At 43.4% G+C, this 14,924-nt stretch overlaps 1 protein-coding gene across 10 annotated transcripts in view; it reads right to left on the reverse strand.

Moving 5' to 3' along the window:
• The window catches only part of frmd4ba (FERM domain containing 4Ba), a 42,059-nt gene that overhangs the window by 3,112 nt on the left and 24,023 nt on the right, over positions 1 to 14,924 (reverse strand). For 4 of the 10 annotated variants that reach the window (XM_085776395.1, XM_085776392.1, XM_085776394.1 and 1 more), the window contains exons 7-20: positions 12,341 to 12,447; positions 11,457 to 11,522; positions 10,892 to 10,949; positions 10,188 to 10,274; positions 5,507 to 5,583; positions 4,836 to 4,974; positions 3,502 to 3,643; positions 3,264 to 3,397; positions 3,066 to 3,182; positions 2,515 to 2,743; positions 2,341 to 2,397; positions 2,094 to 2,229; positions 1,312 to 1,476; positions 57 to 817 (exon numbers count right to left, since the gene is read on the reverse strand). In XM_085776395.1, the coding sequence (XP_085632521.1) occupies positions 57 to 817; positions 1,312 to 1,476; positions 2,094 to 2,229; positions 2,341 to 2,397; positions 2,515 to 2,743; positions 3,066 to 3,182; positions 3,264 to 3,397; positions 3,502 to 3,643; positions 4,836 to 4,974; positions 5,507 to 5,583; positions 10,188 to 10,274; positions 10,892 to 10,949; positions 11,457 to 11,522; positions 12,341 to 12,447 (2,275 nt within the window). The remainder of the gene's footprint in view (positions 1 to 56; positions 818 to 1,311; positions 1,477 to 2,093; positions 2,230 to 2,340; positions 2,398 to 2,514; positions 2,744 to 3,065; positions 3,183 to 3,263; positions 3,398 to 3,501; positions 3,644 to 4,835; positions 4,975 to 5,506; positions 5,584 to 10,187; positions 10,275 to 10,891; positions 10,950 to 11,456; positions 11,523 to 12,340; positions 12,448 to 14,924) is intronic. The other 6 variants (XM_085776397.1, XM_085776390.1, XM_085776400.1 and 3 more) reach the window with 2 other exon arrangements.

The raw sequence follows: 14,924 nt of genomic DNA on the forward strand, positions 1-14,924 counted from the left end.
AAGCTTGATATACCGAAATAAATAAATAAATTAATTAATTCATTCATTCATCTGACCTGATGAGTAGGAGACGTTTCTGCTGTTGTGGTTGTACGGTGCAGGCATGGTCTGGTAGCCCAGGCTCTGCTGGGAGCCTCTGTCGTAGTCGTAGTTGTACGCGGGTTGTTTGTGGGCGGCGTTGCGATGGTACCAGCCTCTCAAGTGCTCGGCCACCAGAGCTTTCTGGATGTTCTTGCTGACCTGTTCGTTGCTGCGGGGCGCCTGACGGTTCCTGGGCGGCCGCAGCGTAGCGTAAGGGTTCTGGGACATGCAGTCTACCTCATCGTTACCATAGTGACTGTGCATGTCATGGCTGTGATAAGCTGCCGGGGCGGGATGGTAGGAGGGGTTGACGGTGTAGTGCCCCTCCATCTCGTTGTCGTACATGTAGGCTCCGTTGGAGTAAGGCTCTGGGTCTGCGTAGCTGGGATAGCCCGTGACGTAGTAGGCCGTTGTGGTGGGTCGGGCTCGAGGCTGGAAGGCGTAGCAGCGAGCGTCCGCCTGAGCCAGGTTAGGCATGCTGCCCGTGTTGGCGTACAAGTCTTTTCTGTGGCGGCCGCGAGCTCTGTGCCTGTGGGTGTGGGTTCCGGGAGCGCTGTACTCCACGCTGGACTGGCTGGTGTAGGAGGAGCCGTCGTCGAGGACCTCGGTGCTGTTGCTGCGTCGGGCTGGTGAGAAGGTGAGCGTCTGTGCAGGAGGTTGAGCGTCCGGCAAGAACTGAGACTGGGACTCCAAACTCCCGCTCCGTTGGCGGAAGTGTTGTGGAACATCTTCGGATCTGCAATTGGAAAACGCATTGTCCTCACTCACGTTTACACTAAAAGGCAAGGCAGCTTTAATATAGCACATTTCATACCAAGGGGGAACTCAATGTGCTTTACATAAAAACAAAACATTTAACAGTCAGAATTGGAAATGGAAAAAACAAAACAAAACAAAACCATACAATTTTTAACAATTAAAATAAAACCCAAAATAGTAAGAAAAATTGGAAACATTAAACTAAAAGCAAGAAAAAAGATCAAAAGAAAGTACAGGGGGAAAATAATAATAATACTGTTTTATATATACATATAAAAATAGACAATAGACAATAGACTAAAATAGAGCATAAAATATGAGTTTGCAGCATGAAATATTGATTTGTATTAAAACAATTAAGGGCTTACAGTGCAAATCCAAGATTAAGATTTAAAGTTCTAAAGACACACATTTAAAACAACAGCTATTTGCTATTAGAGAAAGAAATAAGGCAATTTTTGGGGGACTCACCTGAGCTGGGTGCTGCTGTAGGCGTTGCGGGTGAGGAGGGGGGTGGGGGGCATGCTGCGGGCATCACGTGGCTGTCTGGAAGCCGGTTTAAACGGGCTGGTGTGGCTTGATAAGGCATCACGGTGACTGTAGTGGAACGATTCCTGGACTTGGACGTAATTTAATCTGGAGAGCAGATAAGAACAATGTTTTCAGGGCATTTGCCTCTTCAGGCCAGAGCTTTTTAATCAAGATAAACACCTCTATGCTAGCTCAGCTTACTCTCAAAACCGAAGGAGAAAAGCAAAAAAAAAAAACACCTTGCATGTGCTTGAATGCTGCAGTCTAGTCATCACTTCCACCTGAATGACTGTCATTTCATAGTCCATTGATCTTTCTTTTCATGCAACACGGAGCATTGTTCAAAATGATCTTAAATCTCTGAAGGTGAAGGCAACCTATCACCTGAATCATTTTGTAAACAGCTGTGAAGTAGCTGCCATTTAAACAAACTTTCCGGAGCTGCTTCCTGTTTCCCCCTTTCCTTTCTCCTCTCAACTTGGACTGGTTGTTTGCTCCTTCACAGGCAGCAACATGTTCTTTTCCATCTATTTTTAAAGCTGGTGCATTTTGGCTGATAAGGGGGAGATTGTTGGAGAGGCACAAGAAAGAGGGAGGAGGTGACTGGCAGGAATGCAGCTCTGGATATGCAAGTCTATACTAGCTCCGTGCTTTGGGGCCTCAGAATCGCAGTGGAAATGAAAAATTAATATTCTCCTCTGGGTTCAGTGCTGGCTGTTTACCTGCTGTCTGCATGCTGGTCATTGGCAGAGGACCGTCTGTCTTGGCTGTAGTGGATGTCCAGAGTTTCTGCATTGTGGGGTCTTGGGGAATACTGCACCGATCTGGACCGCTGCCTCTGGGAACCCAGCTCATCATCTGGGAGATGCAAGCAGTGACTTTAGTTAAAAAATTAATCTATAATGAAAAAAGAGGGGGAGGAAGGTGTGAACAAGTGCTCTGTGAGCATTACTGTATCTGGACACTCACCGTCATCCAGAGTAAGGCTGTCAGATAGAGAACTGATGTCTGAAGGATTCACATCATCTGACAACAGAAGACAAGGATGTTACCTTTAGACACTTCTTCTCATAGACAGCAACATTATTTCTATCAGTCACCACTTGTTAATCAAACTGAGTTGTTTATAATGACTGCAAATACCTGTAAAGATGAGTGAAGCTCTCTGAGTGGGCTTCTTTCCCTTCTTGATCCTGTAGGTGTTGATCTCCCTCTCAATGTTTTCGAGCTTCTTCTTTGCATCCAGAAAGTTGTTTCTCCTCTTCTTCTTCACCGTCTTGCAAAGATCCTCCTCTCCAGCTAACTTGATGGCTGCTTCCACAATCTTCTGCTGTAAGGCAAACATGCTTTCCAGATTCCTCAGATGTGGGTCCTGCAGACATGCACATACGCAATGTTGAATTTCTCTAAAAACATTTGTTTTCAGTGTGCTCACATACTGCTATTCATATTCATAATACCAGTCATATCAATTTTCCACACTGACTTGTAGATGGAAACTAGCTACAACTCGTAACAAAGGGAAATTCAAAACATGGAATATAAACCTCAAAACATGTCGGATACTCTCAGCACTCTCAATAGTCAAATGATCTGCATGATCTCCAGGTAAACAAATGCATTTAAAACTACATTACATACAAATGCATCACAATGCCAAAAAGAAAAAGAATACAACAGTTAGTATAGCTAACCTCATCATAAGGGAACAGGTCATCCAACTTGAAGGCAGTCCCAACACGGCGACGAACTTGGGGAGCCTTCTCACCTGTGGTTAAGGGATACTCCTTAGGTAATCTCCCTGTAAGCTCCTGCAAATAAAAACAACCACTCGTCAGCTGAGTGTTTTGACAATCCGCACATCGTTGCAAAACAACAGGAGAGACACTTACTGCTTCTCTCATGCAGATCTTTTTCAGTTCCTCAAGTTTCTGTGTCAGCGTGTCCTGAAGCTTCTTTTCTTTTTTCTTTAAGTCAGCAATCTTCTCTTTCTTCTGCTCCTCGCTGACTTCAGACTCAGCCGAACCTGGAATAAACACACATCTGATTAGCTTCGAATCTTAGCCATTAATCATAATTCATCAGTCTGCTGCTGTACAGAAGCCATTAGCCGATTAACTCTCTGTTTACCGGCTGAGATGAGGCTTCCGTTGCTGGCCATGATAAGCTGGTCTTTGCTCTCGATGCTGGAAAGTTTGCTGATCCGTGGGGCAGAGATCTCTGTGAGGTCCATGGCGATGTCTCCTGAACTCCTGGTTGTGGTCATCTTCGACTGTACAGGAGGGAAAGAGACAGTTAGAAGACAAATGGGGGAGGACTAGAAGGGAGAAGAGTGGTGTAGGAGGGGTTGTGAGTATTTCATTTTAATGATAGCGCACTGCGAAAGCGGCGGCTCCGTTTGCATGCTTGGTACTCCGAGCCCACTGCTCTCTCATCAATCAGTGTGGGCTCTATTCCTGGATGAACACTGACACACCATCTGCCTTTGAGGAAGACAGAGGCTGAATAACCTCATTTGACTGCAGCCACACGCTCATCCATCTCCGACACGAAATCCACATCACACCACACTAATACGTTTTAACAGCCCTGGTGCTCAGCAAATATGCATCATAAACACAAACGCATTAAGCACTAAGCATTAAGAGTCTTCAGGGCATTGGAGCAAGTTTTAATACTTGCACAAGGACTTAGGCTGTGAACACACTGTGCCTTTTCCTATTTATTCTCAACTGCACAGTCATAAAACAGATGTATCCCTTCCAAACTAAACACTTAAAATTTAATTTGAAATGGCACATTATAGTTCACAGAGTTGAGAATATTTAATTTCAAGCCCTAGACAAGGCAAAAATAAGCAAAATAATAGGCACTACTGTGATTATGTCTTACTGGATACTTTATCAGCAAAGCGATTAAAATCTTTCTCTCAGAACAATTACATGCTCTTTTGTGTTTTCACTTTTCACGACCTGACCTTGCAATTCCCAACAGAAAAAAACAACTCTATTTCTCTGAAACCAAGTACCTCATAATCCAACATGACCAACATAGAGCCACTTATTAAAGCTGTAAGACTGTCATTTCCCTTTGTCAAGATATTTACACAACTCCGAGGCATGGGACACGGATCAGGCTGTGTATCACATGATGAACAGTCACTTTTACACCAGGCTGGCTCCGTGTGTTTCAATCCGTCTCTTTTACAGCCTGGTGACAGCAGGACACCGCTACAGCTCATACTCAAGTTCATTTGATGATAATAATTGTTATATCATTGCAAGTAAAGTTTATCAGCAAAATAACAAATGGATCAGTGAAAATCACAAAACACAAGGCATCGAGAGCCAATCATTTTGGCTTTTTTCCCCACATACATAGACACACATAAGCATCACTGTAAAAGACGAATTAGACAGTAAAAGAAAATGCAAACAACAAAAAACAAGAAAGCAATGACTTACTTTGCTTTGCTTTCTGTCCAGGTAGAACTGGTGTTGACTGATGGCCATCGCCCAGATGGTCTTAATCAGAGAGTGGCTGGCATACCATGTGTGAATAACCAGGCCAGCCTGTCCAAACGTTCGCTTAGTTACTGTTCTACTGTCAGACACAATAAGACAGACACTTAGTAAGTCTGCAATTCCAAGGCGCAAGTTAAATGCAGATAAACAATGTCTTCATTAAAATAAAAAAGGGGTTGAGCAAAAATTGGAAAAGAATTTCTATTAAATCTTTATCCACTTAAACTTGTGACAACTTGAAGAGTAATTTAACAAAGTGGAGAGAAGAAGTGACACCAAACTCATTTTGAAACAGACAGTGGGATTTAATAACAGCTTTGGAGACTGGAAGAGCCACATTAAAGCTGCGTGAGGCACAGAGGTCTTCTAACAGCCTTAGAATAATAAAGAGGCCCTTGAACAGTAGGAAAGCCCTCATTTAACAGACAGGTTACAGCCATTAACACAGTGTCCTAAATGGGCCACAGGCTGCAAATGCCCTTCACAGTGTGTAAGATGTGGGATAAGGACATTGGTAGTGGTGAAGAGTACAGCAGCTAAAATGGGAACACTTTAAAAACAGGAAAGGTGAAAATCAGTAAAGATAAAGTAGAGTGTTTTGCCTTTCTGACCTGTGCGGGTCGTTCACTTCCACTGCAAATTTCTTCTCACGGAAATACAAATTCTCCAACTGCTTCCACTGAAACAACTGCAGAGCAAAAGAGAGAGATTGGCAAAAAAGGGGGGAAGGGAGAGGTAGACAGACATTACACACCGTTGACTGAAATGTGGATTTACAGTGCATAAACAGAAAAATCATCTGATAATCCAGACTGAAACACACATTTGTATCAGTTTATCAGAAAAGCTGGTAGCCTCCCATATTAAAAGGGATCAATCTCATCCAAAGACAAAACAACACAACAGGCAAGTAGGTATTAAAAGGACTAATTTAATTTCTTTCTAGTCAACTTGCATAATTGGCAGAATCAACATGACAACAGGAGCTGTGAACGCGGCTCAGAGGACACAGCCAGTCAGGTGTAAGTTCAGGCTCACACAGGAGCAATTATAATGGTGCTAGGACTGCATGAGTAAAACCGTGCCAGGCGGCAGTCCAGCTTCCCATTTCATTCTGTTGTGGAGGAAAACAGAGGCAGGACTTCCCTGTGTCACAATGAAACATCTGGTCCACTAACATTACACTCGCTAAACAAGATCTGGAGCCACTTCCCTGCTCTCATTTAAGAAAAGTCTGACGCTGCACAACACTCTGGCTGAGATTAACGTCGGAGAACATTTATGGAAACTATTTCACCTGGTACCACTCAACTACGTAAATTAATGAGAAACTGTATCTTATGAAAGAAATCACAACAAACGGACACAGCTCCACTTCCATGAACATAATGTATACTCAGCAGCATACTACAAACTACCGGTATTATCTTTTTTTACAGTGAGACTCAGAGTGACAGATTGCCGAACCTCCTCTGTCAGAGAAAATGCAGCAGGTACAACACCACACCAGACAAAGTATTTAAAGCAGCTCACGGTGAAAGTAAAAACCTACTGAATATCTAAAACAGATAATAGGTGGACATAACAAAAGGCTTACCGTGGAGGGTTTTTTCTTTTCACTTATCAAATCCCTGCTGTATTCTCTTGGGTTTGTATCAAATCCTTTGACTGAGTTTCCCACAGGGCTCGAGCCTCCTCGAACAATACTCTCTCTTGTCTGTTCTCAGGAGCTAGATAGGTGTTGCAAGAGTTTCAGCTGAGCTGGCCACGCCCCTTTAACCACCCCCCCTGATCTGACATCACAGACACCTCATATTGCCTTCAAGGCTTTGTATACTCTGCTCTCTCTCTCTCTCTCTCTCTCTTTCTCTCCCTCTCTGCTTACTTCCTTTTAGCCAGACCCGATGAGCAGGTTGGACACAACTATTTACTAGGCCATGCTTTTCCTGGTTGAAAGACATTTCACCTCTGCTCTGCTTCCTGTCACTCACAGATAAGGCTTCAAACATATACAGACTTTGAATACTCGACTTCTGTCTGGGAACTTCTCTGCTTTCCATAGAAATAACCAACAACAATGCACTGCTGTGTGGCTGGTAGTCGACTATAAACATCTCTCCCACCAGGAAAACATGTTAGGAATCTGTCACTACGGTCTAATCATTAATAGCACGGGCACCTAACCAGGCAGAAAAACACTCCCTGTACTATATCTGACCAATAGACAGTATCTGGATAATTCCACAACAGTCCACCATACTGCTATTGCTTAGATTTAAGACAACGCATATGAATGTATAGTTTCTATTTTAAAACCTGGCCAATACTGCACTCCCTATAAATTACAGCCACTCTGCCAGTGAAACAAAGATCATGGTACTTAACAAACAATGGGAACCAGCCAGCAGGACACATCCAAAAACCTCATCCCATTGTGAAGGGAACCCAGCAGCAATTCACATCACTTAGCATCATTTACATCGACAAAAGATAACAAAAGGGCAAGGCAATAAACACTTTCACCAAATCATGTGTCCTATTAGAGAAACACCACACTGTTAGACTGGATGAAACTAATACATGGAACTACTACTACTAAAAATATGTCAAAGATGTGACACACCTCAAATTCTACAATCATAAGACCACAAGCATGCCTCTTTAAGAGGAACCAGTCCAAGAAATCAGACTGCAGGCAAGCAGGTTGTGAAATGTTGACTCAATACAACTTCAGAGGTGGATAAAACGAAAATAACAATTTTCTTTAAACCTCTATCTTCATGACTTGACTGAATACACAGCATTTCTGTATCTTCAGCATTCACATCTCGCTTGTTTTTGCTAAAAGTCTCGTTACAAGCATGTGAAAGTGTGCCAGAAATGCCTGTGGTTCAGGGTGTCCATTTCCAACTCACACCAACTATCAAAGAACCCCCAGAGACATGAGTCCACAGAAGCATTCATGGATGAAAATGTGTCAAATGCTCTGACTCACACGCCTGTGCAGAAAAAGATCTGCCCCACCCTTCACTGAGACGTCACATAGGGGCTCTGGCTGGACGTTTCCACTACATGACACATAGCTTTAAAGTTGTGAAAAGCTAACAGAAGGCCACCGAAAGGAACCGTGTCCTATTCTGATTCATGAAATCTGACTTTATCCAAAGAAAAGTGACCAGAGAGAGGAGGACTTTGCGTCTCTCTCTCTCTGTGTCACTTGTGCTCTCTCTCCCAGAGAGTAATGGGACACGCTGTGAGACCACACACTGGTGCACATGTATGATGAGCCAGCAGAACCAAAATAAATGTTCAGTTTATTATGGGCGGGAGTGTCAGCTTTGGGATTATAATGACATGATATGAAAGACCTGAAAGGAGTGTGAAGTATCTTTGGGAAAGAGAAGGTTTAAAGGATGTAAAGTCACTGTTACAGTGCTCTATCTATGTTCCTCATAGTGAATAGTTTGTGATTAAATCTTCTTCAATACAACACATTTGTTTTACTTTTAGCATTTTATTTCCTTGGCTTGGTCCCTTTTGGATCTACAGACTACTTGCATGTGTTATAATCATCACAGTTGCAATGACAAGGTATTCACATTACTAAGCATGGCACCTCCAGACAGTGTGGCAAGCTTTTCAGTTTCAGGATATTCAGCAAGACGTGATGAACCTGGCAAGCATGCAGAGGAGATAATGTGAGGTTTAGCTGCTGGAGCTCCTTTAAAATATATTTACAAACCTCCCATCAGCACTAACTCTGGCTGCACCCCCCAGCCCCCTACACAGATAACTATTTTGTATTGTTTGATCAATTGTGCTCCCTCCAAGACACACACACACACAGATTACCATAATGAATGCAGCATGCTGACAGGGGCTGGGCAGAGGGCAAGGAGGGATGGGCTGGGTTGAATACAGGGGCTGTGAACTAAGACAGGAAGCACTATCAATATTCACCAGATACAGATGACTCCCCTCAAGGCGAAAGGAAAGTAGCCATACACTTCCAATTATCAGCAAAAGCAACAAAAAAGGTCATTTAAAAAGGCAACTTTTTTTTCCCACAACAGGAAACTCTTGTGACGTTCCCATGTGACAGTCCCCTCCTTGTGTGGAGGAGCTGAAGAAGGCAGAGTCTAGTTCTGATAAACCCTCACAGGAACCCCAACACCCTAATTCCTGTCCCCCAACTCCAAACAAGCGCCCTCCCACTGGGTTGGCAGAGTGCCAACCAAACTCCCAGAAGCCCACAGCTTCCCAAAGAGCACTGTAATTATACCTTCCACTGGGAGTGTTGGGGAGAGAGAAAAAACTGTGGCTATGGCCATTAATGCCCTGGCATTCAGTGTAACAGCACACCCTGCTATGTCAACAGGTTCCTGCCATATAACAACAGCTATGACGAGTCTAATGAGAGAGGGTAAGGAGAAACGCTTGGTTGGGACACCTTTAAAACAAAGGGTAGGATGATTATAAACATGATTGCACACTAAACTCAAAAACTGTAGTAACCGAGCAGAATATTTCTGTACATGTGCCAAAAATGACTTGTAGTAAAGGTTATTTTAGTTTACTAGCATTACTGCTTCAATTATAAAGCTTTCTAATGAGTGCTTTGCTGTTTTTATGATTGTATAGGTATTTGTATTTTCACATTCCCCTTTAAACTGTCGAAGTCGTGTTGATTTATGATCCTCACCACATTTCATTCCACTGCTAATATTGGTTCTTACTATTTGCTCTTACACCTTCACCCTTGAATGCACACAGTAGACTCCAAAATATTTTCTATATTTGTGTTCCTCTTCTTCCTGACCAGCATGGGAACCACAGTCCTAATCACTCCTATTTACAGTCTGGATGGATCATTAACCAGTTAACAAGGAGCACTGGGGCGGAAAGCTGAGATTTGAACCGAGTCATCCACAACTGGATTGAAGTATTTCAACTGTGTGTGCATATAAATAAATGTTTAGACAATAATGCTAAAAACTAGTAACAAAAACAAACACAAAGTTTTAGTTTGAGTATCAAACGTCACTTTGTAAGAACACAAAGTTTGTTTACAGAGCCCACGCCCTACATTAGCCCCACAGGGCTTTACAATGAAAAGTAAATGAAAGTCGGTATCCTTAGATCTTTGACATGAATGAGGAGAAGCCACACACACGCAGTGGCACAGAAGAAAATATGTGTCAAAGCAGTGAAGTTGCTGTGAATTAATACTTTTCAAATAAAAACAGAGTCAGTCACAGTAAATAAAGCAGCTATAAAACAAGGTCAACCAACCTTTCTTGGTTTCAGCTTATCCTGCAAATCGTATTGGCCGATGCCTTTGTAGCTGACTCCCAACCACCAAGGAATTCCTTGCTTGTCCTGCATGAAAGCACATACACACCATTCCACCACTCATTAGAGGTAGCTTTATAGGTTTAAAAAAAGGCAAAAACAGAAAACAGAGGCCTGTTGCCAAAGCATTTACCTCATTAGGCTCACAGCATTCGCAACACAAGAAGAGATCAAATACATTAAGGCCTTCAAATCTCTGCAAGTCTGTTTGAGTCATTTTAATGCCACCGTTTGATCTCCTCAGACACCTTGATTTAAAAGGGTTTGGTAGAGAAAGTGAGCAGATGCAAGCAAAAGGAAGAGAGCTGAAGGATTCCCTTAAATCATGCTCAACTAAACACGCGCAGCAATGATGGAGTGGATTTCGGATTTAATTCTTTTGAATAATTCAAGCTTTAATTTTACACCAAGTCAGTCATATTAACTTATCCCACCCAAGCTGACTCTGTGTGTGAGCAGCAGTTACATCCATGTGGGGCTGATTTAGCTACAGGACAGATTTTTAACAGGAAATAAGAAATAACGCTAATAAAGGTTAGATTGGTGTGTTTTACTACATGCAGAAAAAGAAAAGCAGGCAACATGCTGACACGTTTCATTCATCAAAGGTTAAGCTACTGTATGACTCAGGGCACCACTTTTACCTTCACGGGGTAATAATGGACTCCATATGTCGGCAAGGACTCCACCAGGGCCAGATACCTTCAGAGGAAGGGGAACAGGTTAACAGGAATTCAGCCACTTACTTACACTTCATCACTGTCGACCGGTGGCTGCGTACAACGGACAGAGTGGGATTTAAGCTACAGTCATTGAGAAGCCACAGTCATTTGCGGTGACAAGCTGATCGATTTGTTTCAGGGCCGTGACAGACGAAGGGAGAGTCCATTGATCAGTTCAAGGGCACAAATCATCCGAGTGTAAATGACCCAGGGTCGCTCTGAGTTACAGTCCTGGGAAAAACACAGTGGAGGACTGACGTTCTCCCAAGGCCGGCCAGTTGTCTACCCTTAGAGCACCTTCTCTAATTAATGACACAGTCTGGCTTGGTGACAGCCACCTCTTAAAACAACAGCCACTGCGGTGCAGGTACATGAGGTTAAAGTGGAAAACCTGACACAGAGGAATTGTGGAATCAGAGGTAGTTGTATGGGCAACTCACAGGGAATCATTTTAAAAACAATAAAGATACCAATGTTCATTACTTACTGCACAATGGCTTGTCCTCTGGTCAGTCCCTTCAGTTTCCTGTAATGTTCAGTCACTTTGTCCTCACTGCAAATGGAAAGATAAAACATTTAATGAGTAATCCATCAAATGCTAAACATTCAAGCTACAGGGAGATAGTTGTGAGAGGGCCTCTTTTTCTTTGACACACATTCTGTCTGCTCATGCAGAAAATGCAGTCTGGCCTACTGGCCTGCTGATGGCTCTCATCCTCCTCTCCTGCAAATGCATCCCATTTACTTCCCACTGTAATCATCCCTTTTAATAGCACGGCGACACTGCAAACTCACTGCGGCTTAACAGACAGAAAGAGACAGGCGTGTGCACGTGTGCTCACCCATGCACCGTAAGACTATAATTTTAATTTGGATATTAAACCCAACGTAGCCGCTTCAGAGGCTGCGGCATCCACAGCTGATTATTAAACCAGAGGAGGAGGGGCAGGTAACGGAGCAAAAAAAAAAAACAGCAGTGTGGAGTGAGGAGACAGACTGCAATCTTTCAGACAGCGGCTGTCAGCACCTCCCTGCGCTCTCTCACAAGGCTAATGGGCAAACGTAATTAACACAACCCCGGCATGAATTAGTCACCTCATCATAGGCAAACAACCTGCCAAGCACAAGGCAGGTCAGCATGCACCTTACTGCCCAGAACTGCTCCTCTGGGGGGAACTGCTCTGTACAAGCGGCTGTTACTGAACACTGAGTGGATTTGATAGCCAAACTGTAAGTGAATCTTGTGGAGGAAGCACTGTGGTGTCGTTTAAAACCGCAAGTATCTAAAATTGTGTGTGGTCTCCAAAAATTGCCCCCCATCCCCCATGCATTTAGTGGTTTTCAGAGACCTCAAGAGGTCAGATATCTTACCAGTAATTGAGAGACGGGTGCTCCCTTAAAACTCTGGTTGGCAGAACTGGGAGCTCCTTCAGGTCTGATCTAGCAGTCTCTGCACTGAAAAAAATAAAACACACAAACTTTAAAGGACAATTCCAGGCGAATTCAACTCGGGTGTGTATTTTCCTATCATTTTAGGTCTAAAAGAATGAATCTGAAGATTTTCAGTTTAATCGCTCCTGTTTTGCGGTAGTTGCGTCTGTCCTCGCATCACCACGGCAGCAATGAATGGAGTGGATGTAAGTTCCGCTGTTTCCAGCCCTCAAAGCCGCAATTTTTTTCCACAGACAGCGTCAGATGGCTACTCAAACATGCACCGAGAAGTTTATTTACTTCAAGCAAGCCGACGTGTTTGTAAAACTAGATCTAATTCAAAGTCTCCCGGAGTCTCGTGCGAGACCCAGTTGCCGTGCTCGGTGTGTTCAGGAGCAGTGGGAAAAGCTACCGTTTGTGTCATAAACACAGGAATATCAACTCTTTACTTGCTTCAAGTAAAAAAAACTTCTCGGCACATCTTTGAGTAGCCACCTGACGCTGTCTGTGGAAAAAAATGTACACTTCAAGCAAGTAAAGAGTTGATATTCCTGTGTTTATGACACAAGCGGTAGCTCCTACTGCGCCTGAATACACCAGCACCGCAACTTCGGGCTCGCGCAAGACTCCGGGAGACTTTGAATTAGATCGACTTTTACAAACATGTCGGCTTGCTTGAAGTAAATAAACTTCTCGGTGCATGTTTGAGTAGCCATCTGACGCTGTCTGTGGAAAAAAATTGCGGCTTTGAGGGCTGGAAACAGCCTAAACAGCGGAACTTACATCCACTCCCATTTATTGCTGCCGTGGCGATGCGGGGACAGACGCAACTACCGCAAAACAGGAGCGATTAAACTGAAAATCTTCAGATTCATTCTTTTAGACCTAAAATGATATGAAAATACACCCCTGAGTTGAATTCGCCTGGAATTGTCCTTTAAGAAAAGCAAATGTATTCATTCACAGTATTAATTATCTTTTCCAGGGCCATTCTTATTGGGGACAAGTTACTTATCTCTCCTTTAGAGCTAGGAAAGATGCATCATAGCATCAAAATGACACTGTTGACTGACATGTCTAATTATACGCTGTCACATAAAGATCTCTGTAGTCACAACTCTGAAGTATCCCATTAGGATGAAATGAGTGTTTCATACCATGAGGAAACTAAAGGTAAATGTTTACATAAGAATCTTAATCCAAAGTCCAAAAGTGCGTACAGAACAGTTCTCCACGTGTTTGTGCTTTCACGGTGTGGTTTGAATTTCTATCTTTAAGCATGATGGCAGCAATAATTCACGTTTGCAAACCTTTAGAAAAGGTGCAGTGTCAGGATATTGTTTTCATCTTTCTTATCTATAAAGAGTAGTGCTGCTTGCCAAGTCTAAACTTGAGCTTCACTCATGTCTTGCCAAACTTAATTTATAAAAGCATGTGCGGGGTTTTTAAGTCACAGGGAGTCTTTTAAGGGGGATTGGCAAAAAAACAAAGCAATTCTATGCAGGTTCTGAACAGTACGGCACTTATCAGTTATCCTATGTATGTACTTTGCAGTTCAGCGAGTGCTTACAGCATGACACATCCAGCAGGTACAGTTTTTACCCACAAAGTCACACTGCCAGAAATGTTAAGCACAGATTTCAAGTGTCATAATAAACACACTGCGACTGGCCGTGCTATCTGTACAGACAAATTGTGGTGTTTGTCACTGTCAAGGTTTCTCTGATGGTGAACTATGAGTCAAACCAGCATCACGTAGGAGGGAGCAGCTTCTGCAGGAGAAATGGGGCTCTGGGTTGGCGGGCCAGACCTGAACAAAAGCCATTCACAAGCACTTGGCAGCCTCTGCCTGTGTTGAAAAGTATTGTATGAGCTACGGTGCTGTTAGAAAACAGTCTCAGACAGACATAAAAAGTACAGTTCTGCCCGTAGTCTAAACTAGAATATCTCAAACTACTGTACCAGCTAAGTCTTTCACAATAACCTCAATATGAGAAAACAAAGACAAAAACCATTTGACCTTAGGTTGCCTTTTATTAATGTCAATTTGACTCAAATTGAATTTAGCAGTCGATAACATAGTGGGGCAAAAACCAAAATGATCCAGTTATGTGAACCAGCTTACTAAACAAAAACAAAGGTGAGCTGCGGCAAGGGCAGAGGCACTTGAATCACTCTCCCCTGTAGCTGCCTCTCCTAGGTTGACTGGGTTTTGCTGCCACGGCACCTCGCTGTGTGTTTGATGGCATACATTTTATAGGGAGCTGGGGCCTGGCGTTGTCGGGGTGATCTGCTCCGCAGCCGTGCTGCCCTGTCAGCAATCTGGAATTCATTACTACGTCTGTTATCTCCCTGCAGCCTGCAGCGTGAGGGCAATTCCTACACCCAGTACAGCCCAGCCCAGCCCAGCCCGGCCCACTCAGAGTGGGAGAGATTAAACTCATGTGTCAGCTATTCCACTGGGCTGAGATGTGGCGACTGTGGAGGAAGCACAATGAGAGAGCCTGTTGCTGTGAATCAACCA

This window comes from Trachurus japonicus, chromosome 5, assembly GCF_045865225.1.
Source record: "Trachurus japonicus isolate A0001 chromosome 5, Traja_1.0".
Classification (NCBI taxonomy): Eukaryota; Metazoa; Chordata; class Actinopteri; order Carangiformes; family Carangidae; genus Trachurus; species Trachurus japonicus.